Raw genomic sequence first — 24,861 nt, forward strand, 5'->3', positions numbered from 1 at the left:
TGAAGACAGTGGCAGGGAACGTGTGCATAAGACAAGGCCAGGTGTTAGGAGACTTGTAGGCTCTGAGACCTTGTTTGTGATGAAGCTCCGGTTTCTTTGGCAACGGAACCAGGAGAGAGAAACCAACGTTGCCAGCTCCGATCACAGGGCAGCAAGCTGCCCCCTCTCCTCGGGCCGTCGGGTCTCTTCTGGTGAATGAAGGACACATGCTCTGGGGCCTTTCAGAAGTCCAAACCAAAGTGACACAATCAGGGCTCCACGTGCCCTGTCCCAGCCCCCGGTACCACCCTCACTCCCACCAAGAGCGGGGCTGAGGACCGCAAGGCCCTGGAGGGTGCTGGTGAAAGAGACTTCACTGGGCAGGGCGTCATCTGTGCAACATTTATTGTACCTAAGGAAGCCCTCTGGGCCCAAAGTCTCCCACCCTGCTCCCCTGGGCCACAGCTTAGGGGAGAGAACTCAGAGTCAAGTGGAGAGTTTCACAGAGCACAGGGGGAGGGGCACGGGGCAGCTCGGCAGGAGGTGGCCCAGCAAAGACAGAATCACCCCGGAAAGAAAGCTCTCCGGCCATAGCCTGGAGGTGGGGTCAGGGCTTTGCTGCCGGCCCCCTTGCCTTCCCCCGACCACCCCAAGTTCTACCCTGGTCCTGCCTCCTGGCCCCAGGAATGGAGCTTTCTGCCATTCCCAATGGCAGAGCAGGTCTGGGATCTCCTCATCCAAGTGAAAGCCAACACGGTTCTTCTCCTGCTCGACACAGCTGTCCTCTGCTCTGGGCAAAGCTCTGGCCCAGAGACATCTGAGAGCCCAGCGGCTCCCAGCCGCATCTGTCCCTGGGTCCCCTGGATTTGGGGACACCGCTGTCCTGAGACTCAGTGAAACCGTCTGAGGAGCCGCTGCTCCTCCCCCGCGTGCTCTGGTTACTGGGTGTTCTCGTATTTCAGGTATCTGATCAGCCTGCCTGGAAGCGGCAACGTGTCCAGGAGTTTGATGCGGTATTTCCCAATGGCCTTTCGAACTCGCAGCCGGCAAAGATGAGCCAGGGGTCTTGGAGGTTCTGGGAAAAGGACAGAAAGAGAGATGCTGATTGGTCACCTGCACCCAGCAGAGGGTTTGCATCCCTGACCCCTGGCTTGTAGGAAGCTCCTGACCCATGTGGCTGGCTAAGAGAGGAGATGCCCTGACTCCCCCATGCTCATGGTCCCTGCCACTGCAAAGGTGTCATCCTTCACTCATCTGCGCAGCCCAAGGAAGGAGGAGGGCAGGTTTGTTGTTGTTTAGTTGCTAAGTCATGTTCAACTCTTTTGTGACCCCATGGATGGTAGCCCACCAGGCTCCTCTGTCCATGGGATTTCCCAGGCGAGAATAATACTGGAGTGGGATGCCATTTCCTTCTCCAGGGGATCATCCTGACCCAGGGATTGCGCTCACATCTCCTGCATTGTCAGATGGACTCTTTACCACTGAGCCACCAGGGAAGCGCAAGGAGGGCAGGTAGCAAACCCATTTCACAGGTGAGGGCTTAGCAAGAATCATGCCTGGCACTGGAGCTTGTCCTGAGCTCCCTCCTCTACGTGTCAGCCCAGACTCCACCCTTCCTCAACAGCCTCAGCAAATACGACCTCCTAAGTGACCCCATGCATCCAGTTCAGCTCTGGGTTCTAGGAGGTGCAGAGAAGTCAGGATCAATGGGCAGGGACTGAGCAGGTCCCAGAATCCTACCAGGCCGCCTCTTCCAGGAGGGCCCCAGGGATACTTCATTAAATGGAGCTTTCTCAGCTAAGGGGTGGGGGGCGGAGACGGGGGGTAAGAACTGGTCCTGATGCATCTAGTAATGGGGTAATTAATTTCAGCTCCGGGAACAGGGTAGGCATTTGCTGAATCAAAGAATGCCAAATATTCATTCATTCAACACACACACGCTGACCCCTTCACTGCGCTTGGCCCTGTGCTTGGACAGAGATGCAGGGGTATCCACTCAGGAGCTTTGGGGAAAGCCTTCCATACCAAATGGTGCATCTGAGAAAGGTCTCGATGGGTGGGTAGGAATTTGCCAGGTGAGGGACGGAGGCAGGGCAGTCTAAGCAGGGGAAGCGGCAGTGCCAAGCCAAAGAGACTGCCCAGGGGAGACAGGAATGCAGAGGGTACGTGGGGAGGGTGGAGAGGCTAGGGCACCACAGTGTAGCCTCTCCAGCCGCCCCATCAGGGCATTTCTGACGCTTCCACTGACCTCTGATCTCAGGACAGAGCCTGCCCTGGGAAGCGCAGCCCCTTTCTCAGCAGAGCAAAGGCTGAGCTTGTGGGAAGGCAAAAGGCTGCTGGCGGGCAGAGGATACAGGGCCTCTAAGGCTGGCATTCTGGCTGGCTTTGGAGTCTCTGATATCAACAACATAGCATTAAATGAAAGTCAGTCAGTCAGTTCAGTCACTCAGCTGCATCCGTCTCTTTGTGACCCCATGGACTGCAGCATGCCAGGCTTCCCTGTCCCAGAGCTTGCTCAAACTCATGTCCATCGAGTCAGTGATGTCAGCCAACCATCTCATCCTCTGTTGAACCCTTCTCCTCCTGCCCTCAATCTTTCCCAGCATCAGGGTCTTTTACAATGAGTCAGTTCTTGGCATCAGGTGGCCAAAGTAGAGGAGTTTCAGCTTCAGCATCAGTTGTTCCAATGAACAGCCAGGACTGATCTCCTTTAGGATGAACTGGTTGGATCTCCTTGCAGTCCAAGGGACTCTCAAGAATCTTCTCCAACACCACAGTTCAAAAGCATCAATTCTTTGGCACTCAGATTTCTTTATAGTCCAAATCTCATATCCATACATGACTACTGGAAAAACCATAGCCTTGACTAAATGGACCTTTGTTGGCAAAGTAATATCTATGCCTTTTAATATCTTGTCCAGGCTGGTCATAGCTTTTCTTCCAAGGAGCAAATGTCTTTTAATTTCATGGCTACAGTTACCACTTGCAGTGATTTTAGAGCCCAATAAAATAGTCTCTCACTGTTTCCACTGTTTCTCCATCTATTTGCCAGGAAGTGATGGGACCACATGCCATGATCTTCATTTTCTGAATGTTGAGCTTTAAGCCAACTTTTTCACTCTCCTCTTTCACTTTCATCAAGAGGCTTTTGAGTTCCTCTTCACTTTCTGCCATAAGGGTGGTGTCATCTGCATATCTGAAGTTATTGATATTTCTCCCGGCAATCTTGATTCCAGCTTTTGCTTCTTCCAGCCTGGCATTTCGCATGATATAATCTGCATATAAGTTAAATAGACAGGGTGACAATATACAGCCTTGACGTACTCTTTTCCCTATTTGGAACCAGTCTGTTGTTCCATGTCCAGTTCTAACTGTTGCTTCTTGACCTCCATACAGATTTCTCAGGAGGCAGTTCAGGTCTCCTGGTATTCCCATCTCTTGAAGGATTTTCCACAGTTTGTTGTGATCTACATAGTCAAAGGCTTCGGCATAGTCAATAAAGCAGAAGTAGATGTTTTTCTGGAACGCTCTTGCTTTTTTGATGATCCAACAGATGTTGGCAATTTGATCTCTGGTTCCTCTGCCTTTTCTAAATCCAGCTTGAACATCTGGAAGTTCACTGTTTACATACTGTTGAAGCCTGACTTGGAGAATTTTGAGCTTTACTTTGCTAGTGTGTGAGATGAGTGCAATTGTGTGTTAGTTTGAACATTCTTTAGCATTGCCTTTCTTTGGGGTTGGAATGAAATCTGACCTTTTCCAGTCCTGTGGCCACTGCTGAGTTTTCCAAATTTGCCAGCATATTGAGTGTAGCATTTTCATAGCATCATCTTTAGAATTTGAAATAGCTCAACTGGAATTCCATCACCTCCGCTAGCTTTGGTCATAGTGATGCTTCCTAAAGGCCACTTGGCTTTACATTCCAGGATGTCTGGCTCTAGGTGAGTGATCACACAGTTGTGGTTATCTGGGTTGTGAAGATCTTTTTAGTACAGTTCTTCTGTGTATTCTTGTCACCTCTTAATATCTTCTGTTTCCGTTAGGGCCTTTTTTGTCCTTTATTGTCCTTTTCTGTCCTTTATCGAGCCCATCTTTGCATGAAATGTTCCCTTGGTATCTCTAATTTTCTTGAAGAGATATCTGGTCTTTCCCATTCTATTGTTTTCCTCTATTTCTTCGTATTGATCACTGAGGAAGGCTTTCTTATCTCTCCATGGTATTCTTTGGAACTCTGCATTCAGATGGATATATCTTTCCTTTTCTCATTTGCCTTTAGCTTGTCTTCTTTTCTCAGCTGTTTGTAAGGCCTCCTCAAACAACCATTTTGCCTTTCCGCATTTCTTTTTCTTGGGGATGGATGGTCTTGATCACTGCCTCCTGTACAATCTCATGAACATCCATCCATAGTTCTTCAGGCACTCTGTTTATCAGACCTAATCCCTTGAATCTATTTGTCATTTCTACTGTATAATCATAAGAGATTTGATTTAGGTCATACCTAAATGGTCTAGTGGTGTTCCCTACTTCGGAGTCTCTGATATCAACAACACAGCATTAAACGAAAAGAACTATTTGTTCTTCTTGTTAATAAATGTTTATAGCACAATAAAAGGTTCTGCAATTTTTTCTCCCAGGGACAGTTTAGCTGTTAATTACCCTTCCCAGGCAGGGCAGGTCCAGGAGAAAGTGAGGGGTGGGATTCTCAGCAAGAACTGCTCTACTCTCTAGTGGCCTCTAGTGGCCAGTTCCAGTGACAGCAACCATTTATGAATTCAAAGAATGTTTTATTGAGAATTTTGAGCTCCCAGCCAATAAGCAAATCAATACCCCCCTCCTTCCTGTGTCACCCCAGCATGGGTCTCTGTCTCCACGCCCCCTCCATCACCTTCCCAGTAACTTTATCAAGGGCCTCAACTCAAGTGCTCCCAGGCATTTGTGTAAATGGAAAATCCTACCAGAAAGTTTAGACTTAAAGGGGCCCAGGGATCAAAGAGAAACTCAGCAAGACTGGGCACTGGGCTGCGGGACACCTGGACAGGTAACGAGGCAGCATTCTCACCTGGAGACAACAGCAGCAGCAGTGGGATAAAAATAACTTCCTGTGAGTCAGCCTCTGTGCTGTGTGATCGACACACAGCTGGAGAGGTGCCCTTCAGACCCAGAGGAAGTCCTGGGGCAGTTGGTTCTCTTGGGGACAGGCATGTCCTCAGTATCAGCTGAAGCACCCAGTGCAACTGCCCCTGACGCCTCACCTGCCCAGGTGAGCGCCACAATTCCTGAGAGGGATTTCTGGCCTGACAGCCAGGCTGCCTCAACTACGCTGCACACAGCTATTGGAACATGGCCAAAGCCCACCTCACTGCGCCAGGCACATCTCACCTGCAAACACCCCAGGCTGGCAGAGCTGGAGGAGCCAGACATTGAGCACGTCCAGCTTGCTCTGTTTGGACAGGGGCCCTGAGGTCCAGAGGGGCGTCCTGCCCACGATCACCCAGCAAGCCCCTGGTTCCAGAGCTCTCGGGGCCTGCCTCCTAGACCAGTGCTGCTCTGGGGCTGCCCTGGGAGCATGTTGAAATGTACACGTTTAGGCCCCGCCCCAGACCTGCCACGTTAGACTCTGCATTTTAAATAAGATGCTCGGGTGCTTCATGTGCATTTTACAGTTTGAGATGCCAAGCCCATCACTTCCTCCTCCACCCACCACACGGCTTCCCAGTGGCCCACAAACCCGGACAACTTACTCTAAAGGTCCTGACACCTCTCAGGGAGCTGGGGTTTTTGTTTAACACACTCTTTAGTGAATCAAATCTGGATTTGAATCCCCGCTCTGCCACTAACTAGTGATGAGACATTTGCCCAAGTGACAATCTCTGTGAGGGTCGGTCTCCTCATTTACAAAACAAAGGATCACGGAGACACTGGATGTGACACACAGCTCAGAGCCTGGCATGAGAAGGTGCTCATCAAATGTCAGGAGCAGTCACAGGCCCTGAGTCCTGGGCCCAAGTCAGGCAGGGGCGTCTGCCAGCAGCAGCAGCAGTGACAGCCCATACCTGCTTTCTCCTTAATGACAGCCCAGTCCTCGAAGCTGTCAATATGCTCCTTCAGCCTCGAGCAGAGCTGCACGTTGCCCACGTAGTCCAAGAGGACATCGATGATGGGCCCTGCCCAGCGGCTCACTTCTGGGGCAGACAGGAACTCGCAGAACTGAAAGAGAACACACACCAGCGCTGAGATGCCCAGGATCAAGAGCACTGCCTCAGCAAGTCCATCCTACAGGCGGGAACCCACAGCCAGTGAGGGCAGGGGACATGTCCGAGCACAGACACCATGCATGCCCAGGGTAGAATCCAGCTCTCCAGATCCACACCTCTCTCTCATCAACACACCTCTGATGCCAAAAGTGGGAGGTGGGCAGCTTGGGCCCCCTAAGCCTCAACTTCCTTGTCTAGAAAATGGGTATATGACACTCACTTGAAGGGTTTTTTAATGAGAATTAAGGCAATATAAACATAAACTTCGTTGCACATAGAAGATGGCCCATAGCGATGCCATTAGCCATTGTTAATATCTCTAAGAGAAGAGTGTTTCTAACTTCCTTTTTAAAGATTTATCTTTTTTGCCTATGGAGGGTTTTTGTCGCTGCACACAGGCTTTCTCTAGTTGCAGCAAGCGGGGGCTACTCTTCATTGCAGTCTGCAGGCTTCTCACTGTGTTGGCTTCTCTTGTTGCACAGGCTTCCATAGTTGCGACTCACAGGCTTAGTTGCTCGGTGGTATGTGAGATCTTCTGGGACGGGGGATGGAACCAGTGTCCCTTGCAGTGTAAGGTGGATTCTTAACCACTGGACCACTAGGGAAGCGCCTCTAACTTCCTGTTCATTGGACTTTGACTTATTAAGTCACACCATGGGCAGGTCTTGCCTCTGGGGTCACTGACTTTCTGCAGCTCACCTGCTCTTCTAGTAGGCCTGTTCTCACCTCTACCCGGATCTTGGTCCATCACCATGATATTCCAGGTGTAGGTTTGCTGGGGGTGGTGAACCCCTCAGTTTTGCAGGGTTCCCCACCAATCGCCTGCCGAACTGTTCCCTCCCCTAATACAGGGGACCGAAATGCTCCTGTGAACCGCTAAGTCCTGCTGCCTCTAAAGCATGTTAACCATTGAGTTTCCACTGCCTCCAATGGGTGCTAAACGCCAGCTGACACGCCCTCCAAAGTGCACTAACCGTTAGCCCACACTGCCTCCAAATCCTGTTCACCACCGTCTCCAGCTGCCTCCCAAGTGCAGTCCACCCTGCCGAGGGTCCGCCCTGCTTCCAGCCCCCCCAGCCTCGGGAGCCCGCTGGTCCTGGCCGCAGTCCCCGCGGCGCGCCCCCTACCTGGACCGCGCTGGGCGCCTTGTCCGAGGCGGGCGCATCATTGAACCTGTTGGAGGGCGGCGGGGCGGGCGGGTGCGGGCCGTTGCCGTACAGACACGAGAAGCAGGGCTCGCCGTTGCAGCCGAGGTCCATGAGGAACTTGAGCAGCGACAAGCACTTCATGGCGAACATGATGGTGGCGGGGAAGGCGGTGGGGTGCGTGGCGATGTAGGCGTCGATGTTGGCGCCGTGGTCCAGCAGCAGCTGCATGGTGCGCAGGCAGCCGTGTCGGATAGCCACGAGCAGGGGGTTGATGACGTCGCGGTTAGGGTCGGCTCCGGCGAGCAGCAGCAGCTCGGTGGCGTACACGTTGTTGTTGACCACCGCGAAGTAGAGCGCCGAGCTGCGGCGGTCCTCGTAGAGGCGCGCGCGCTCGGGCGCCAGCGGCGCGTTCACGTCGAAGCGCGCGCCCAGCAGGGCCTCGAGCACCTCGTCGTTGTTGCGCTCGGCCGCCAGGTGCAGCGGGCTGATGCCGCTACGGCGCACGCGCGTGCGGCTGGTCACAGGCAGCAGCATCTGCACGATCCTGCGGGCGAGGCGGGCACGCGCGGGTCACGGCACCGGACCCGCCGGCAGGGGGAGCGGAGGGGTCCAGGCTCGACCGCTCGCAACCACTGCGTGGGAGCGGCAGGGCCCACCAGCAGGGGGCGCCGTGGAGACGGCCAGTCTCCACAATTACCACTGGAGGGAGAGGGGGGTCCACTTTACAGACAGGGAAACTGAGGCTCAGAGAGCTTCCACCACGTTCTCAAAACCTCAGAGCCGGTAACGAGTGGAGCTGGGCTTCAAACCCAGAACCCCTAAAGTTAGTGTGAAGTGAAAGTCACTCAGTCGTGTCTGACTTTTTGTGACCCCATGGACTATACAGTCCATGGAATTCTCCCGGCCAGAATACTGGAGTGTGCACCCATACCCTTCTCCAGGGGATCTTCCCAACCCAGGGATCGAACCCAGATCTCCCACATTGCAAGCGGATTCTTTAGAAGCTGAGCCACAAGCCTCCAAAGTCTGAGCCCTTTAAAAAAGTCTCAGCCACACCGGAGGGCAATTTCAAGAATCTCTTGCTGACTTCTTTCAGGCTAAGGGGTATTGCCCACTCCCAGCTCAGTTTTCTAGAGGAATTGACTGGAAGGCCCCCAGACCTAGAGTGGGAAAACATGAAGTTGTGCAGACCCTGCCCTGCCTAGGTCGGTGGGGGCTTGGGGGGGCGGGGACAGCCCTATCCAAGGGCTCACTATGTGCCAGGACACGGTCCAAAGGCTTCACACGCATTATTTGGTTTAATCTCCACAACAACCCGTAAAGTGTGTCTGGTCATGCACATTTGTTTCAGATGAGAAAATCCGTGCTCAGTGATGTTAGGGGACTTGCCCAGGCCATATGTTGGGAGACACAAACGGGGACTTGTCCCCTCCTCTGACTCCAGGGCTGAGCTATCCTGCGTCTCTGTTTTGCTGCCCCGAGGACTTGGTGGAGCTGCCAGGTCCTGGGGGACAAGAGGGGACAAACGTGTCTGTCCCAACCACTTCTGCCCCAGGCCCCGGTCAGCCCTCAGTGACCATGAGGTCACCTCCCCTGTCCTGTAGATCTCAATGCCTCTTCCCCTGAAGGCTGATTCTAGCCTCTCCCAGGCTCGCTGCTCTGCCTGTGGCCTGGAGTGGGCTGATCAGCTGTGGCTGAGGCTGGAGATTCCTGCCAGTCCTGACTGTGGTCTCTCCTGCTGAATCAGGTGGTGTTCTCGGCAGTTAACCTACAGTAATCTATTATAATATATCCTCCCAACAGCCCTATGAGGTGTGTACTAGGATTAATCTCACTTACAGATGAGGAAACAGAAACCCAGAAACCCAGTGACTTGCCCTGGGACACACAGCCAGTAGAAGGTGATGGAGGCAGGTAGTCTGATTCCCCCTAGAGTAGCTGTCTCCAGCTTTTTCGGCATCAGGGACTAGCTTCACAGAACACAATTTTTCCATGGACTGGGGATGGGGGGGATGGTTTCCAGATGATTCAAGCGCATTCTATTTCTTGTGCACTTTATTTCTACTGTTATTGCATCAGCCCCACCTCAGATCATCAGGCAGTAGATCCCGGAGGTTGGGGCCCCTTGTCCTGGAGTGAGCCACACTCTTAGCCACTCCCCTACTTCCTGTGTAGCTAGCGGTCAGGTGACAGCTGCTATGTCACAGGGTTTTGAGCTCCTTACAATGCATTAACTTGCCTGACCCACTGTACCTTCACTGTGGCCCAGTGGGGCTGCCCAACTGGGTCTGTGGGCTTCTTTATAACAGAGGGGGCTCAGAGAGAGGAAGCGACTGATCAAAGGCCATAAAGCCGTTCTGGGGCTTGACCCCAGGACTCCTGACCTCTTGTATTTGCTCTCTTTCCTAAACCCCTGATGCCTGCCAAGCTCTTGCCACTGACATGATTCCAGACCCTAATTTCCCCAACCCCTGCTGACCGGTGACCTCGGGTGGGCTTCAAGGAGGTGACCACGGCAGGGCAAGCAGGTGCACCAAGCCTGTTTCCAAGCCTCCCTCACTCTGGGCACTTGGGTTCCGTGGGCCTCTGGCTTCCTGGAAATCTGATGCCAGGGATCTCCCGTTAGGATCTCGGTGGAAAGTATTATTTTGGTTAGTGACGCTGTGTTTGCTTAAAATCTGCCTCTCAAACCTCAAAAGGAAATTCACACACCCAGGGGGGCTAATTGCCTCCTAATTTCTATTTGTGCAGGCTCAGGAGGCCTGACCTTGCTCTGTAGAGGTGCTGGTCAAAGGCAGGGCCGGGGCCTCACCCTGGACCGCAGCCATCGCTGACAAATGCTCTGTAACAGCCGTAACGTGCCCAACCACGGGAAAAACAGCGAGGGGGACTGCCCAGGGCCGCTGGCCAGATGGGCTGAGATCTGGCAGGTCACAGTGGTCCCCTGTCGAACCAAGGCAAAGTGGCAGAAATGTGGGAACGTGACTGGAGGCAGCCTAGGTCCCAGAAGCATCGTCTTAATAACAGTGAAATCATCTAATTGTTGTACACTTCTGTAGGACATGGCCAAGCTGAGAGTCAGTGTGTCATGCTGTGTGGGGCCTGGACATCAATGTGTCCAGCCTCCCATTTTACAGAGGGTGAAACTGAGACCTGAATGTGGGGCGGGGGGCGGGGAGGAGAGAGTGAGGTTGGCCTGGAGGTGGATGGCAAAGCCCAGGCAGAACGAAGGTGTTGGTGGCCGGACTGCATGTCATCATTCCTCTCCCCCAGCCCAGTTGGTGGGAAGAAGGCAGGAGAATGAGGGCTGGATCTAATAAGACAGGCTGGGACCTTCCCACTTCTCCTACAGCAGGTCCTGAGACCACAGGAGCTCGAAATGCAACTTAAGTAGAGAGCAAAGGTGCCCATTGCCTGGTATAAGTTTTGGTGTCTGGGAGGCCCAGTGTCCCATCCGTCTCTTCTTCTTTCCCCAGCACGGAGGCTGCACCCACCAGCTCAGCCTCCTGGGTCACCAGGTCATGGTGGTGTGACCTTTGCCAGCATTCAGTGTAAATTTGACCATGGACTTGAGTTTCACAAGGGAACCAGCTGTTCACAAATGGCTCCGCTCCCAGTAACGCTGGGCAGCCGTGTTTCAACCCAGCTGTGTGTGTGTGTGTGTGTGTGTGTTGGGGGCATTATCTCTCCTCTGAGGCTGTGTGGAGCCAGAAAAGACTCCACAGAGGAGAGTCTGCCTGCGGGTGTCCCCAAGGGCATAGTGGAACTTCTGCCCATGAGGGGTCCCTATGGGGGAAAGTCTGCAGCTTTTCTCCTGGGAGCTAGAGCAGGGAAGCAGTTTTCTCAGAAAGAGTTTTAAGGGTCTTGCAAAGGTAATATTAATTAGAAGTAAAAGAGAAAGTATATTTTAAAATGAGGAGGCCAGAAGTAAAGTCCAAAGGCAAGTCTGTGTTATATGTCAGCCACAAAATTGAGTCTAAGATACTGGTTCTCTCCTGGGATGCCTCATAAACTCATCTGCAGCCCCAGCCCCAATCCAGATTGCTTTCAGCGAGATCTCTGAGGCTGGGGCCCAAGCCTTGGGGCTTTAAGAGTTCGCCAGGGTCCCAGTGTGTAGCCAAGGTTGAGAACCAGTGGTTGCAGTGCTATTCTAAATTCAGTTTAAAGGAACCTTGGGCCATCTGCTCTTGTCTAATACCAACAGTTTCTTGATAAATCTATCTTTGGTGCTAGCTTCCCTGGTGGCTCAGATGGTAAAGAGTCTGCCTGCAGTGTGGGAGGCCCGGATTCGATCCCTGGGTTGGGAAGATCCCCTGGAGAAGGAAATGGCAAGCCACTTCAGTATTTTCACCTGGAAAATCCCATGGACAGAGGAACCCACGAGGCCGGACACAACTGAGTGACTTCACTTTCTTTCAGTTGGTGCTGAGTTTTAATCTCAAAAGTTGCATTTGCTAAACTGGAAATGAAAACTAAGAAAAAGGTATAACTTGGAGGTGCCTAAGACTTTGGGGTCTTGGTGGCTTCTTTCTCAGCCACACCTAAATGTCACGCTCTGCAGTAAATGTGTTGAATTCACCATCTGGCGAACACGGACTCCAGCTGCTGGAGCCACTTTCCATGCCATGGACAGGCAGGGTGTCCTGGCATGCAGCTGAGTGTGGAAAGCCTAGAGAATGTCACAGCAGATCCCCAGCACATAGGCATGCGCAGTGCTCCTTCAAACTTTCCACCAGCTGAGGCCAGACTGCTGGCACCTGGGCCCGCCTGAAGGCATTGGGTGTGATTGAATGATTACAAGTGACAGTCCCTGCTCTGCCACTCTCTGGCATGCCACTTCCCATCGCTGACCTCTGGTCCCTCCTCTGCAAAATCATTGCAGAGGATTGGATTACATCAGTGTTCCTCCTGAAGGTCTGATTGGGCTGTATCTGGTTGGCTGGGAGCTTTTCAAAGATAAAGGCATGGGCTCCTTCTCTCCTGGAGATTCCGGTTTTGTGTGTCTGGGAGGCGTCATTTAAAAAACAGCCTAGAGTGACCGTGCTGTACAGGCAGGTTTGGAGAGCCAGTGGACCAGGAGATTTTGAGGGTCAACCCTTCTCTCTCTTTCCCTCTGGATCTTTCTAGAGTCAGACTAAGATAAGCCATGTTTGTTGACTGCTGCTGGATCTTTTTGCAACTGGAGCGCGAGATGCTATCTTGCCCATTACCTCTGCCTTACTTGAGTTGCTTTTGTCCTTCCACTGGCTTCACGGAAAAATGATGGAATTTACCCTTCCTACATGAGAGAGAACACAGACCCAGCAAGCACCTACTGTGTGCTGCACTCTGCTGGGCGCTTTATTTCTACTCTATACACACATGCATCCATTTCACTAGTCCCCACAGTAGCCCCGCCAGGCAGTACAACTACTTCGTATTTTACAGAGGGAATTGAGGCTCAGAAAGGTTAAATAACTTCCCTAAGGCCTCAGTAGGAATTAAAACCCACATCTGTCTGCCTCATAGCCTGCTACGTGGCCCGGAGAAGGCAAGGTCTCCTGTGTGCACGGATGGGGCGGGGAGGCATCCTTGGCTGGTCATTTGTGTGGGTCCCTGCGGAGCAGGGCCTGGAGCCCTGAGGGTCAGCTCTGTCTCCTGTGTCTCCATTCCATTCCCCAGGGTGTCATTCTCACCCCCATCTCCCTAAGCGAAGACCACCCACATGCATGTAGCATGCACAATCTTCTCCCTGTTGGGGACAGGGCTGCATTTCCTGAAGTGTGTCATCTGGGGTACAGGAGATGGGATTATAGGTGAGAAGGTTTTTTATTATTATTATTACTAATTGTAAATTGGCAATTTGAACAATTTAATCATGTGATAAATGTTTCCTTTTGAAAATAAATTCATTTAAAATAAATATGTCTTTAAGGGACCATACGAAGAAGTGAGGGTATAGACATCTAAAAGCAGGAAGAAAGTCTGTGAATGCTCAGTTTAGGGAACACTGGTCAAGTGGAAATTACTGGGCCCATGCATCCTTCATGGTCAGCTGGAGTTCCACCCCCTGGGCAAGGCTCTTCTGACCCTCCAGCTAGTGGTGGTACTGGTGGAAGTTTAACAGCTTGCTCTTTGGGGGAAGGAGGGGGCTCTGATTGCTAACAATCACCAGTTTCCATGAAGTAAATACTCTCACCAAGGCCGATTTCAGACTACCAAGGTGATCAGTCAGCTCACAGCAGTTGCACAAGCCAGGTCTAGCACACCTCTGCTTCCAGCCCATGCTCGTCTCGAGGACCCCCATGCAACTCAGTCCTGCGTGCCTTTTCATTTTCATGAGCGTGTTTCTGTGTGTGTGTGTGCGCGCATGCATCTTCCCTCCCACCAGACTGCTCCCTGAGAGCTTTGGCTTCCTTCATCTCTTTCAAAGTACCTAACACATAATAAATGCTCAACAAAAACTAGCTAGTACCCATGGTGCTATTTGTATTATTGTAGATGTTCCCTGCATCCTTGCTTACTGCCTAAGAGGTTATTTTTGCATCCCCAACAGAAATATCCCCTATCTGGCTTCCTGTGTGGAATCTGGTAGACATAAGGTTCCGAACAAGTGAGCTCCTGTCATTTACAAGCTGAGTGATCTTGGGCAAGTCACTCAACCTCCCTGTGTCTTAGCTTCCTCATTTTGAAAAAAAAAAAAAAAAATGAAGGTAATCATATCTACCTCAGTATATCTGTTAATGGAATTATGAAAAGTAGAGTTGTTAAAAGGATTAAATATGTTTATAATGTGAAGTGCTGCTAAGTGCCACATAGGAGTTTGCTGTTGTTATTGTTGTTGCCGTTGTTATAAGCGTTCACTCTAGCTTGCTAACTGCTCGGTGGTGTTCCACTTTTCCACCTAAACCGTGCCCTGGGCCCTGAACTCTCCGGCCCTCCCTACCCCGCAGTGGGCAGGGCATTCGGAGGAATGGGTGGGGAAGTGGGAGGAGCCGCGGGGTCTGGGGGCGGGGCCTGGGCTGACCTGTAGTTACCCTTCTTGGAGGCGATGTGCAGCGGGAGCATGCCGTCCTTGTTGGTCTTGTTGGCGTCCGCACCCTGTGACAGCAGGAACTCCACCACCTCCTCGTGCCCGTTCTTGCAGGCCTCATAGAGGGCGGACGCGCTGTCGCTGGCCTGTGTGTTGATGTCAGCGCCTGGAGAAGGAAAGGCGGATTGGTGAGTGATCAGACCAGTCACTGTCGTTGATGTAACGCCCACCTCGGGCTGGGCGCTGCTGCCGTAACCACCCTGACACATTGAATCACCCGGAGGACCCCCAGCTCCTTTCTGCTACACTGAGACCCCGGGCCGCCAGCCTGAACTGCCATAGTGATGCTGGGATTTCCAACCACTTGCTCTATGCTGGGCCCTCCCTGGTGGCTCATGTGGTAAAGAATTTGCTTGCAATTCAGGAGACCTGAGTTTGATCCCTGGGTCGGGAAGATCCCCTGGAGAAGGGAATGGCAACCCACTCCAGTATTCTTGCCTGGAGAATTCCATGGATAGAGGAGCCTGGCGTGCAATGGTCTATAGTGCTGCAAAGAGTCAGACACAACTGAGCAACTAAGACACACAGGGAGCTGTACATGTGCTATCTCTTTGAGTCCACAACATTTGCTAACCCCATGCCATCAGTAACAACTTTATCTCCATGTTACAGACAAGAACACTGAAGCACGTGTGTGTGTGTGTGCTAAATCGCTTCAGTCAAGTCCAACTCTTGGCGACCCTATGGACTATAGCCTGCCTGGCTCCTCTGTCTACGGGATTCTCCAAGCAAGAATACTGGGGTGGCTTGCCATGCCCTCCTTCAGGGGATCTTCCTGATCCAGTGATCGAACCCGCATCTCTTATGTCTCTTGCAGTGAAGCACAGAGAACCTCTGCAATGGGCCCCAGATCCTGCAGCTCATAAGGGAAGAGCCAAAGAATGATCCAGAGGGTCTGATGGCAGAAGCCCTGGCAGATGTTCTGATGGCAGAGACAATGCTCCTAACGCTTGTTCCACCTAGAATGATCCAGATCCTGCCCTGAGGAAGGCCCTCACAGTTCTAGGTGGGCACAGAGCCTCCTCATAAAGAAAAAAACCCAATAACTTTATTAATTAGGACTTATATGCTCTTTTCTGCCTGGTGGCTAAGATGGTAAAGAATCCGCCTGCAATGTGGGAGACCCCGGTTCAGTTCCTGGGTGGGGAAGATCCCCTGGAGGAGGGCATGGAAATCCACCCCAGTATTCTTGCCTGAAGACTCCCATGGATAGAGGAACCTGGTGGGCTACAGTCCATAGGGTCCCAAAGAGCTGGAGACTAGTGCAGTGACTGATCATGCATGCAGCATGCCTTCCATTTCAAGGATTAAGAGAAGAATTTATTAACAGCCATAGCTTCTTGTCTCCTCTGAAAGAAACACTACGCCGTGCTGCCAGGAGGAGGCATCAGTCTGGCGATGGTCTCCCTTCAGCCCAATCTCCTACATCTGCTCCATCTCCTGGTGGTGATGGAGAGAGAAGGCAGGGGTTTCTCTGCAGAAAGAAGTGCAGCCTGTTCCCCAACCCCTATTCTGATAGGAAATGGAAATGAGATAGCAGTGAAACATCAGCAAGGGCTGAAATCAGAAGTATCTGTTAAACCACAGATCCTTTCTGGGCAGTCAGCTTATCACAAGCTCTCTGATAAATTTAATATTTGATGACTGGTTTCCGGTCTAGTGGAAATATCACAGGTTTTCATGACAGGCAGAGGCTGAAGTTTCTGTTCCACGTTTTACAAGCTCCATAGCCTCAAACACCTTTGGAAGCCTCAGTTTTCTTCTCTGTTGACTGAGAAAAATAGTACCTAGCAACCAGGGTTACTGTGAGGTTATCTAAGTAAGATAATGGAATTAAATATCTGCTATAGACAAAAACACGTATGTCCCCCCAAGAATCACATGGACCCTAATCCTCAGTGTGATGGTGTTAGGAGGTAGAGCCTTTGGGAGGTGATTAGGTTTTGTGGGTGGAGCCCTCATGAATGGGATTAGTGCCCTAATAGAAAAGACCCCAGAGAGCTCCCTTGCCCCTTCCACCATGTGAGGACACAAGAAGATGGATGTCTAGGAGGTAGGAACAGGCTCTCATGGGACGCTGAGACCACTGGCACCTTGATCTTGGACTTCCCAGCCTCCAAAACTGTGAGAAATAAACCTCTGTTGTCTATAAGCCATCCAATCTGTTTTATACTGTGATAGCCACCTGAGTGGACTAAGACAACCTCTCCACCCGAGCCTGACACAGAGAGGGTGCTCAGCAAACATGAGTTCCCCAAGACTAAGGGCTGGGAGGCAGGCACTGCTCCTGCCTCCACCCGAGGGAGAATTGGCAAGTGGCTCCAACACCCCTGAGCTCTGGAAGACTTGCTCCCTGAAAGCCTGGACTTCCGCCAGCAAAGCCGCCCGCTCACACAAGAAAAATATTTGGATTTGCAAATGGACTCAGCCCGCAACGGGAACAGACTCTGACTCAGGGAGTCAGCAGGAGAGCTGGGCAGATGTTCAGTGCTAGCCTGTTCCTCTCACCCGCTGAGCACTTGGCCCTTTGTCCAGCCTCCTTGCCTGGCTCCCAGGACCCTGCCTGTGCTCTTTGGCCTCTGGCTGGTCAGTGCAGATTTGTCCCCAGTGGCAAGGATGTGCCCTCGATCTGTTTTCCCAACAGCTTGGGCACGTGCTGAGTAAATGGATGCTTATTCAGGCCAAGTCCCAGGATGGAAATTCTCGAGCCCTGGGGTGGGGTGGTGGAGTGCAAAGAGCATGCAGTTTGGGGTCAGATGATGGCAGTCAGAATCCAGGCTCCGATTGTGACCAATCATTTAATCTCTCCGAGCCTCAGTCTCCTCCACTCCCTGCCCCCTAGGCTACAGAGAAACCACCCCCCCCCCCCCGGGCCTATTCTGCATTCATGCTTAGTGCAGGGCCTGTCACACAGCAGGTCCTCGAAAGCTTATTCCAGCTCAGCCCCCAGGTCTGGCTTGCTTCTGGTGTCTGTTTCTCTAGTGGAAAGGTCACTTCCATGGGAGTGAGAAGAGAAATCAAAAGAGTTCTTGGGGAAAATCAGAATATTATGATCTTTTTAACCAAAAGAACGTCTGCCATTGTCTCAGAGTCTTCTGTTACTGGGACATAATAATCTGGGCAATATTATTTTATTTTATCCCATTAAATGAACAAAGATTTTTAAGAGGCAAAGAGTACAAAGACCAGGGTCTAAATCCCAGTTCTGCTACTAATCTGTTGTGTGACCTTGGACAAATCACTTTCCCATGCTGGCCCTTGGTTTCATCACCTATAAAATGAGTTGTTCTTTAGTTCCGAAGTTGTGTCTGACTCTTTTGTGACCCCATAGACTGTAGCCTCCTAGGTTCCTCTGTCCATGGGGTTTTCAAGCAAGAATACTGGAGTGGGTTGTCATTTCCCTCTCCATAAAAAGTGAAGAGGTGACCTAAATGTTGTCTGAAGTTCCTTCTGGCCCTGAAGGGTGATGTGATGGAAAGAGAAGTTGTTGGGGTGTTGGGAGGCTAAGAGTCTGGCTAGTCTATAAGTAATTTGCTGCGTGACTATAGATAGATAAGTTGCTTCCTCTTTCTGGGCCTCAGATTCCTCATTTGTAAAATGAGGATGTTGGACTAGGTGAGAGAAGGCTAACAGGGGGCAGGTGTACCACACCCCTCCAAGTGTGTTCCTAATTGCAGGCATTGCTGGTGGATCTCAACTTGTTTCCAGCTGAGCCTAGGCACAACCTCAGAATCCTTCTTAACACAGCACTCCTGGAAGATGCTGTCACTCAATCAGAGTATGTCCATGCTGCTGCTGCTGCTGAGTCGCTTCAGTCGTGTCTGACTCTGTGCGACCTCAGAGACGGCAGCCCACCAGGATCCCCCGTCCCTGGGATTCTCCAGGCAAGAACACTGGAATGGGTTGACATTTCCTTCTCCAATGCGTGAAAGTGATGAAAGTGAAAAGTGAAGTCGCTCAGTCATATCCGACTTTTAGCGACCCCATGGACTGCAGCCTACCAGGCTCCTCCGTCCATGGGATTTGCCAGGCAAGAGTACTGGAGTGGGGTGCCATTGCCTTCTCCGGAGTATATCCATAGGTGGCACTTAAACTTGCTTTCCCTTAGACTTAACCTGAGGTCCTTCCCAGCTGTGCCCCTTGGGTATTCCATGACCCAGGGACCCTTACTACTCACCGTATTTGGCCAGGAATCTCAGTGCCTCCAGCTGCCCACTCTGGGCGGCCACGAACAAGGGGGTGATGCCATAGGCATTCTTGGCTTCCACCTTGGCACCTCCGCTCACCAGGATCTCCATGACCTCCAGGTCATTGCGAGCAACAGACTCGTGCAGAGCCGTCCAGCCTCGGTTACAGCGGTGGTTGGTGTCCGCCTTGTACTGCACCAGAATCCTCACCGCCTCCACGTTCTTGCGCTCACAGGCTGTGCCCAGCAAGAAGCAAGATGGTCAGCGGGGCCCCTGGCAGGACCTGGGCAGCCACGCCTTCATTCATTCATTTGTCCATCCAACCATTCGTTCATCAGCCAGAAGTGAATTCCCGCAACAAATATCTGCTGAGTCTGCACTAAGGTCCAGTCACTTCACTAAACCTAGGATATACAACTATAGTAATAGTAACAATCAGCAATAATATCCTGATGTGTGTGTAGCACTGGTTATGCACCTGCACTCTATTCTAAGCACTTCACGTGATTAATTTAGTTCTCCCAACTACCCTTAAAGGATGCTGTGTTGTCCCTTTTCACAGAGGAGGACAGTGAGGCACAGAGAAGTTAAGTGACCTGCCCAGGGTCACACAGTAAGTGCAGAACTGGGATTCGAATCCAGGTAGTCAGGTCTGGAGTCTCTGTCTCCTGGAAGGTTCCAGAATGCCCCTAACTCATCTCCCTTTCCAGTGTTACCTGCTTCAGTCCTCCATGAGGCCAGAAGAAGAGGAGGGCAGTCTCATATTCCTGCTCAAAGCACTTGCTCAGAGGCTACTCATTTAAAATTTGTCTTCTGAGTGCAGCTCATCAAGTATTTCTCAACCTGCTCAAACCTCCCTTTTAAGCCTTATCTGGCTCTAGACTCTAAATGTAGCCTTAGTGCTGGCAGAGCTGTTCCAAGGGAGACTGAGAACTTGTCCAAATTAACCTCCCCTGGAAACTTCCTCAGTTAGGGAGGTGGGGAGAAGGAAGAGGGGCTTTCTATGTGGCTCAGTGATAAAGAATCTGCCCGCAAATGCAGGAGACACAGGTTCGATCCCTGGGTTGGGAAGATTCCCTGAAGTAGGGAATGGCAACCCACTCCAGTATTCTTGCCTGGGAAATCCCATGGGCAGAGGAGCCTGGTGGGTTACAGTCCATGGGGTGGCAAAGAATCAGACATGATTGAGAGACTGAACACGCATGCACAGAAAGGAAGAGGGGCTGCCTGTGTAGTGTTTCAAATAGGACCCCAAGCAAAGCTCACGGCTTCTCTAAGCCTTGGGCTCTTTCACCTGTAAAGCACAGGTAACGAAACCTTCCCGAGAGGAAGCTGTGGGATAATGGAGTGGGGCAAGGTACGAAGGCTCTAGGGTGGAGCTCATGCAGGATCAGGGTTCAGGCTTCAGCTGTGAGTCACTCAGCATCCTGGGAGCTCTTTCTGGGACAGCTGGGGCTCTGGGTGATGGCTCCGGTGCCTGGGGGACATGAGTTCTAGGGAAGACACCTCCACCGCAGGTCTGCAGTGGACCCAGTTCCTGCTGCTGATGGGATATTCCAGGTTTTAGAGACCAGACATGTGGAAAATTGGGAATTTCTGTCGTTTTTCAAAGTGTAGAGGTCCTGTCCTTTTTGCAAGACCCAAAACTGATTGTTTACATGCGTAAACCCCGTAGACGGCAGCCCACCAGGCTCTCCTGTCCCTGGGATTCTCCAGGCAAGAACACTGGAGTGGGTTGAACTAGACACTGGAGAGTGGAGTAGTTCAGAGCGTGATGCTGGCATCCAGCCCTCAGGGTTAGATCCCAGGTCTGCCCTTCCTGGCCGTGTGATCCTGGGTGCCTCCTGTCTGCTCTCTATGCCTTAAGGCCTCATCTGTAAACTGGGGAAGCTAGCAGTGCTTACTTCTTATGTGGATGGATGTGAGGGTTAGAAAAAAGAACAGAGCCTGGTGTATAGTAAACACTTGATAATTGCCAGCTGTTATGATTATTCGGATTTTGACTCTGGGCACTGCTAGGGTAGCCGGTGACTGTCCTTGGATGACATATTGAGTAAGTTGGAGGTTTTCATTTTCTCAAAAATCCTAGAGCAACAAATTCCCTCTCATGCCTCTTCACTTTTGCCTATGCTGTTTCCCTTGTTCATCCAGCCGGTGAATCCCTCCTGTTCAGGCTCAGCTCTGGGACCCCCTTCTGTGGGGGTGCCCTCTCCCACATCCTGGTCCTTCCTCCATGCTCCCTTGTGTCAAGCTCTTCGGTGCCAGTAGCTGACTGAGAATCAATGTATATCGTCTTTGAATCAATGTCTATCGGACTGGACGGGCATGGACCATATCTTTTCATCTCTGAGTCTTCAGTGTGCCAGGCCCGTGGGAGAACTTGGGAAATACTGCCTGAATACATGCACGACTGAGTGGTTCAGTTATGTAAGTTATACACCTGAATGAGGCTGCACCATCACAGTAGACCCCGGTGGGGAGGGTTGTACACCTTGCAAGCAAATCCTCCTGATAGCCACTCAGTCTCTGGACCTTTCCTGGGGGAAGCCCATACCCCTAGGCTCACCTTTGTAGAGCGGTGTCTCTCGGGACTTGTTGGAGATGTCGGGCTCGGCGCCAGCCTGGAGCAGGAATTGGAGGCAGTCCACGTGTCCCCTGCATGTCGCCAGGTAAAGGGCCGTTTCCTCCTGCAGGGTGCGCTGGTCGATGACTGCCGGGTATGCTGTGCAGGACAGACCAGGAAATTCATGAAGGAGGAAGATACCCATCTCTCCCTCCAACACAGAGTTGGCCCGGATTTCCTCCCGTTCTGAGGACAGACACGTGTGGCCTCTGCCTGAATTTACCAACCAGACTGCCTTCTTCCTCTTGGTCCTGGATTCAGCCACTTTCAACAGGCTGTTTCAGCTTCCCGGTCATATTAATCCAGCTCCAATGCCACCTCCTCTGGGAAGCCTTCCCTGATCGAACCCCCTCCTTCTCCGAATGAGCCCAGCCTTCCCTCACACTCCCACCAGCCACTGCTGCTCTTTCTGCCCTGGCGTGTGGTGGGCTGCCTGGGGTCCCTTTCTGGATCCCCGAGGGCAGAGGTAGATCCCTCCTGCAGGTGTCCCCCACCCTCATCTAGCCTGGGGGAAAGTCAAGGCTCCAGAGAGGAGGCAGGAGTTGCCCAGAATCTCACAGCTGTTGGAGACGGCCTTGGCAGGGCACAGGCACAGCTGCGGTATTTTCCACACCAGATCAACTCCTGGAACATTCTGGGACAAGCTGGCGCTCCCAGAAGTCAGCCCTCCCTCAGTCCTCTTCTAGGAATTAGACTCTCCTGTCCTGGAGGGCTGGAGAGGTGGCGGGATGGGGTGGGGAGCGCGGAGTCGGGGAGGTGGGAGACACATCACTTCCTCCCTTCCGACGTGCTGACTTTAACTCTGCAAGGCGGGGTGGTACCTTGGCCTTGCCCCCGGTCATCACGGTCGTTGTGGGCCAAAGCTCCAGAAGGAAAGTGCCACCACCCATGGGTCCCAGTCCCACTTGTGGCTGCAGCCCGACCCGCCGCCTCACCTCGGTGCAGGGCCTTCAGGCAGTTCAGCTGGCCGTAGTAGGCCGCCTCGTGCAGCGGCAGCCAGCCCTCCTTGTTGGGTTCTGAGAGGTTCTTGCCCGCCTTGATCATAGCCGTCAAGGCCTCTTCATCGTCTTCCTTGATGGCCTTTAGCACAGGGTCCACAGGCCTGTAAGAGCAAGGGGCCGGTCATTCCTCAGGACCGGGGAAGACGGAGGCAGGGCCAGGCGAGGGGTTGGCCACGGGATCACACAGCCTTTCTTGTCCCCTCTGCTCTGGGACAGGTGCTCAGCCCCTGCAGCTGTGTCCTCTCGATGAGGAGAATAATCCTTCCTAACCCCCACGGGCGAGCCCTGGGAAGCCTGCCCCGACCTCAGGCCTGACCTTGGCCCCTCCAGCTCTTAGCCCCATCACGGCTTCTTTGGCCTGCCCGCCCGCGTCAGCCTCTCCCTGCCTCCGGTCATAAGCCATCGACTCATCACTTGTCTTTACATGTCTTTGATCATTTGCCCACCGTCTGTCTGTCTCCTTCACTGGACTGTGAGCTTCAAGACCATAGCGCCTGTATCTTTCTTTTATCCCTCATGATTTGATTCCCAGGGCCCAGCTCAGCGGCTGATCCATAACAGGTGCTTAATAAATATTTGCTGCTTGAAAGAAAGAGCGAGAAAGAACACAGAAGGAAGGGAGGGAGGGAGGAGGAAGAATTCAGAATTTAAGAACCGAAACAGGGAATTCTCTAGGGTTCAGTGGTTAGTGCTCCGCCCTTCCACTGCAAGGGACACAGTTCCCTGCTCGTTCAGGGAACTAAAATCTCACATACCTTGCCACCAAGCAAGCAAACAAAAAACCAACCCAACCAAACAAACCCCTAATTCTTTCACTCCTTCATCTCTTCTATTTCCCAAAAGACAGTTTCTTCCCTGTTAGATTTTTGCTTGTTTCTTTGGGAATTTTATTTGCATCTCATTCAAAACAACTTTGCAATGATTTCCTTTGAGCATTTGGAGGCATGAAAGTGAAAGTGAAAGTCGCTCAGTCGTGTTTGACTGTTCGCGACCTCATGGATCACGTAGCCCATGGAATTCTCCAGGCCAGAATACTGGCGTGGGTCCCCTTTCCTTTCTCCAAGGGATCTTGCCAACCCAGGGATGGAACCCAGGTCTCCCTCACTGCAGGCAGATTCTTTACCAACTGAGCCACAAGGGAAGCCCAAGAATACTGGAGTGGGTAGCCTATCCTTTCTCCAGTGGATCTTCCCAACCCAGGAATAGAACCGGGGTCTCCTGCATTGCAGGCAGATTCTTTATCAACTGGCTATCGGGGAAGCCCTATTTGGAGGCAAATCAACCTATGAGATTAAATATGGGGGCTCTGGATCAGGCCTCGCCTGTGTTCCATACCCTTGTGAGCCCTGCTGAACTTGGAGCGTTTCCACGTCTTTACCTCTGAGTTGGGCACCACAGGGGGAAACTCTACTAGAAACACGGCAAGCTCATTCACCTCCACAGATGGAAACCAAGGGTCCCTTTTTACAAGGAGCTCCTTGGTGGCCAAAAGAGAATTAGGGCACCCCTCTGTCCCCGCAGCTTTCAGTGCCTGGCTCTGCTGCACCAAGACCGTTGTACCAGGGGATTCGGGCATCCAGCGCTGGCCTCCAAAGTGATGGATAACCAGCCCCACGGGAGTTTTAATGATAGTTACACACCTTCCCTGCACGTAGCACTCCAGAGTGTACCAAACGCCTCCACCTCAGGGCCTATTTGCACTGAGATGAAAGCACAGACCCCTCAGAGTGGGACTATTCACATCGAGCATCTCTCTGGGGTCTTCCCAACCCTTTTCTTCCTCCAGATCCTTCTCCTCACCCCTAGAACTTTTAGCTGCTACAAGATTTAAATGCCTGGAGGACTAATACATCTGAAGCCTTCACAATTTAAAACTCGTGAACGTCAAAAAGATTCCAGGGCCACGGTAAAAGATAACTTCTTAGCTTGACTCATCCAAGCCACTTCACTTGTTCATTCATTCATTCATTCTCTGAGCTGACTTCCTCCATGCTTAGAAAGTCAGTGAGGACTACGACTGCTATGGTTCCACCCTTGGAAAACATGCTGCATAAATGTTCCCATCTGCCGGATGGAGGAGGTGAGACCAGAGGCCAGCCTTGTCCCAGGACCCTCATCCCTGTCAGGGGCCCGGATAGGCCGGGAGCGTCTGCAGGGCCAGCCCCTTCAGCCTCCCAGCTGCTTCCTGCAGCAAGAGCAGCACTTCCTCCCGGCTCTCAGCCTCTCTGGTTATTAATAGCTTCAGAGCACAGATGCCGGTTAAGTTACAGACCCAGCAAGGACGATGGGTAACTGACCAGATAAGCCCTGGAGTCCCCATCAACGCCATCACTGCCACCTTGACGAGCTCCTCTTACGAGCAGCCGGAGCAGCCCCTGTTGGTGTCAGGAAAGGCCCCGGTGGGGTAGGTGTCCCGTCTCCCCTGGAAGGTCTCCTGTGGGACCCGGCTGAAGTGGAAGGGAAGAGGGCTGGCTATTCTTGTGGCCTTGGTGGTGTGCGGTGTCATGAGAACACTCTCAGGACCCGCTGCCCAGCTTGGGTCTCGTCCAGCTGTGGTGCAAGGACCCTGGAGTGCTCAGGCACACACACCGCTGGCT

The 24,861-nt window shown here is 52.2% G+C and overlaps 1 protein-coding gene across 1 annotated transcript in view; it reads right to left on the reverse strand.

The window, feature by feature from the left end:
* Window positions 1-367: 367 nt before the first annotated feature.
* ASB2 (ankyrin repeat and SOCS box containing 2) overlaps window positions 368-24,861 on the reverse strand; it is a 48,586-nt gene continuing 24,092 nt past the window's right edge. Inside the window, exons 4-10 of the mRNA XM_070357882.1 lie at window positions 22,199-22,365; window positions 21,207-21,362; window positions 18,631-18,876; window positions 14,388-14,559; window positions 7,361-7,925; window positions 6,033-6,186; window positions 368-1,054 (exon numbers count right to left, since the gene is read on the reverse strand). Of these exons, the coding sequence (XP_070213983.1) occupies window positions 918-1,054; window positions 6,033-6,186; window positions 7,361-7,925; window positions 14,388-14,559; window positions 18,631-18,876; window positions 21,207-21,362; window positions 22,199-22,365 (1,597 nt within the window). The 3' untranslated portion in view covers window positions 368-917. The remainder of the gene's footprint in view (window positions 1,055-6,032; window positions 6,187-7,360; window positions 7,926-14,387; window positions 14,560-18,630; window positions 18,877-21,206; window positions 21,363-22,198; window positions 22,366-24,861) is intronic.

This window comes from Bos mutus, chromosome 21, assembly GCF_027580195.1.
Source record: "Bos mutus isolate GX-2022 chromosome 21, NWIPB_WYAK_1.1, whole genome shotgun sequence".
Lineage (NCBI taxonomy): Eukaryota > Metazoa > Chordata > Mammalia > Artiodactyla > Bovidae > Bos > Bos mutus.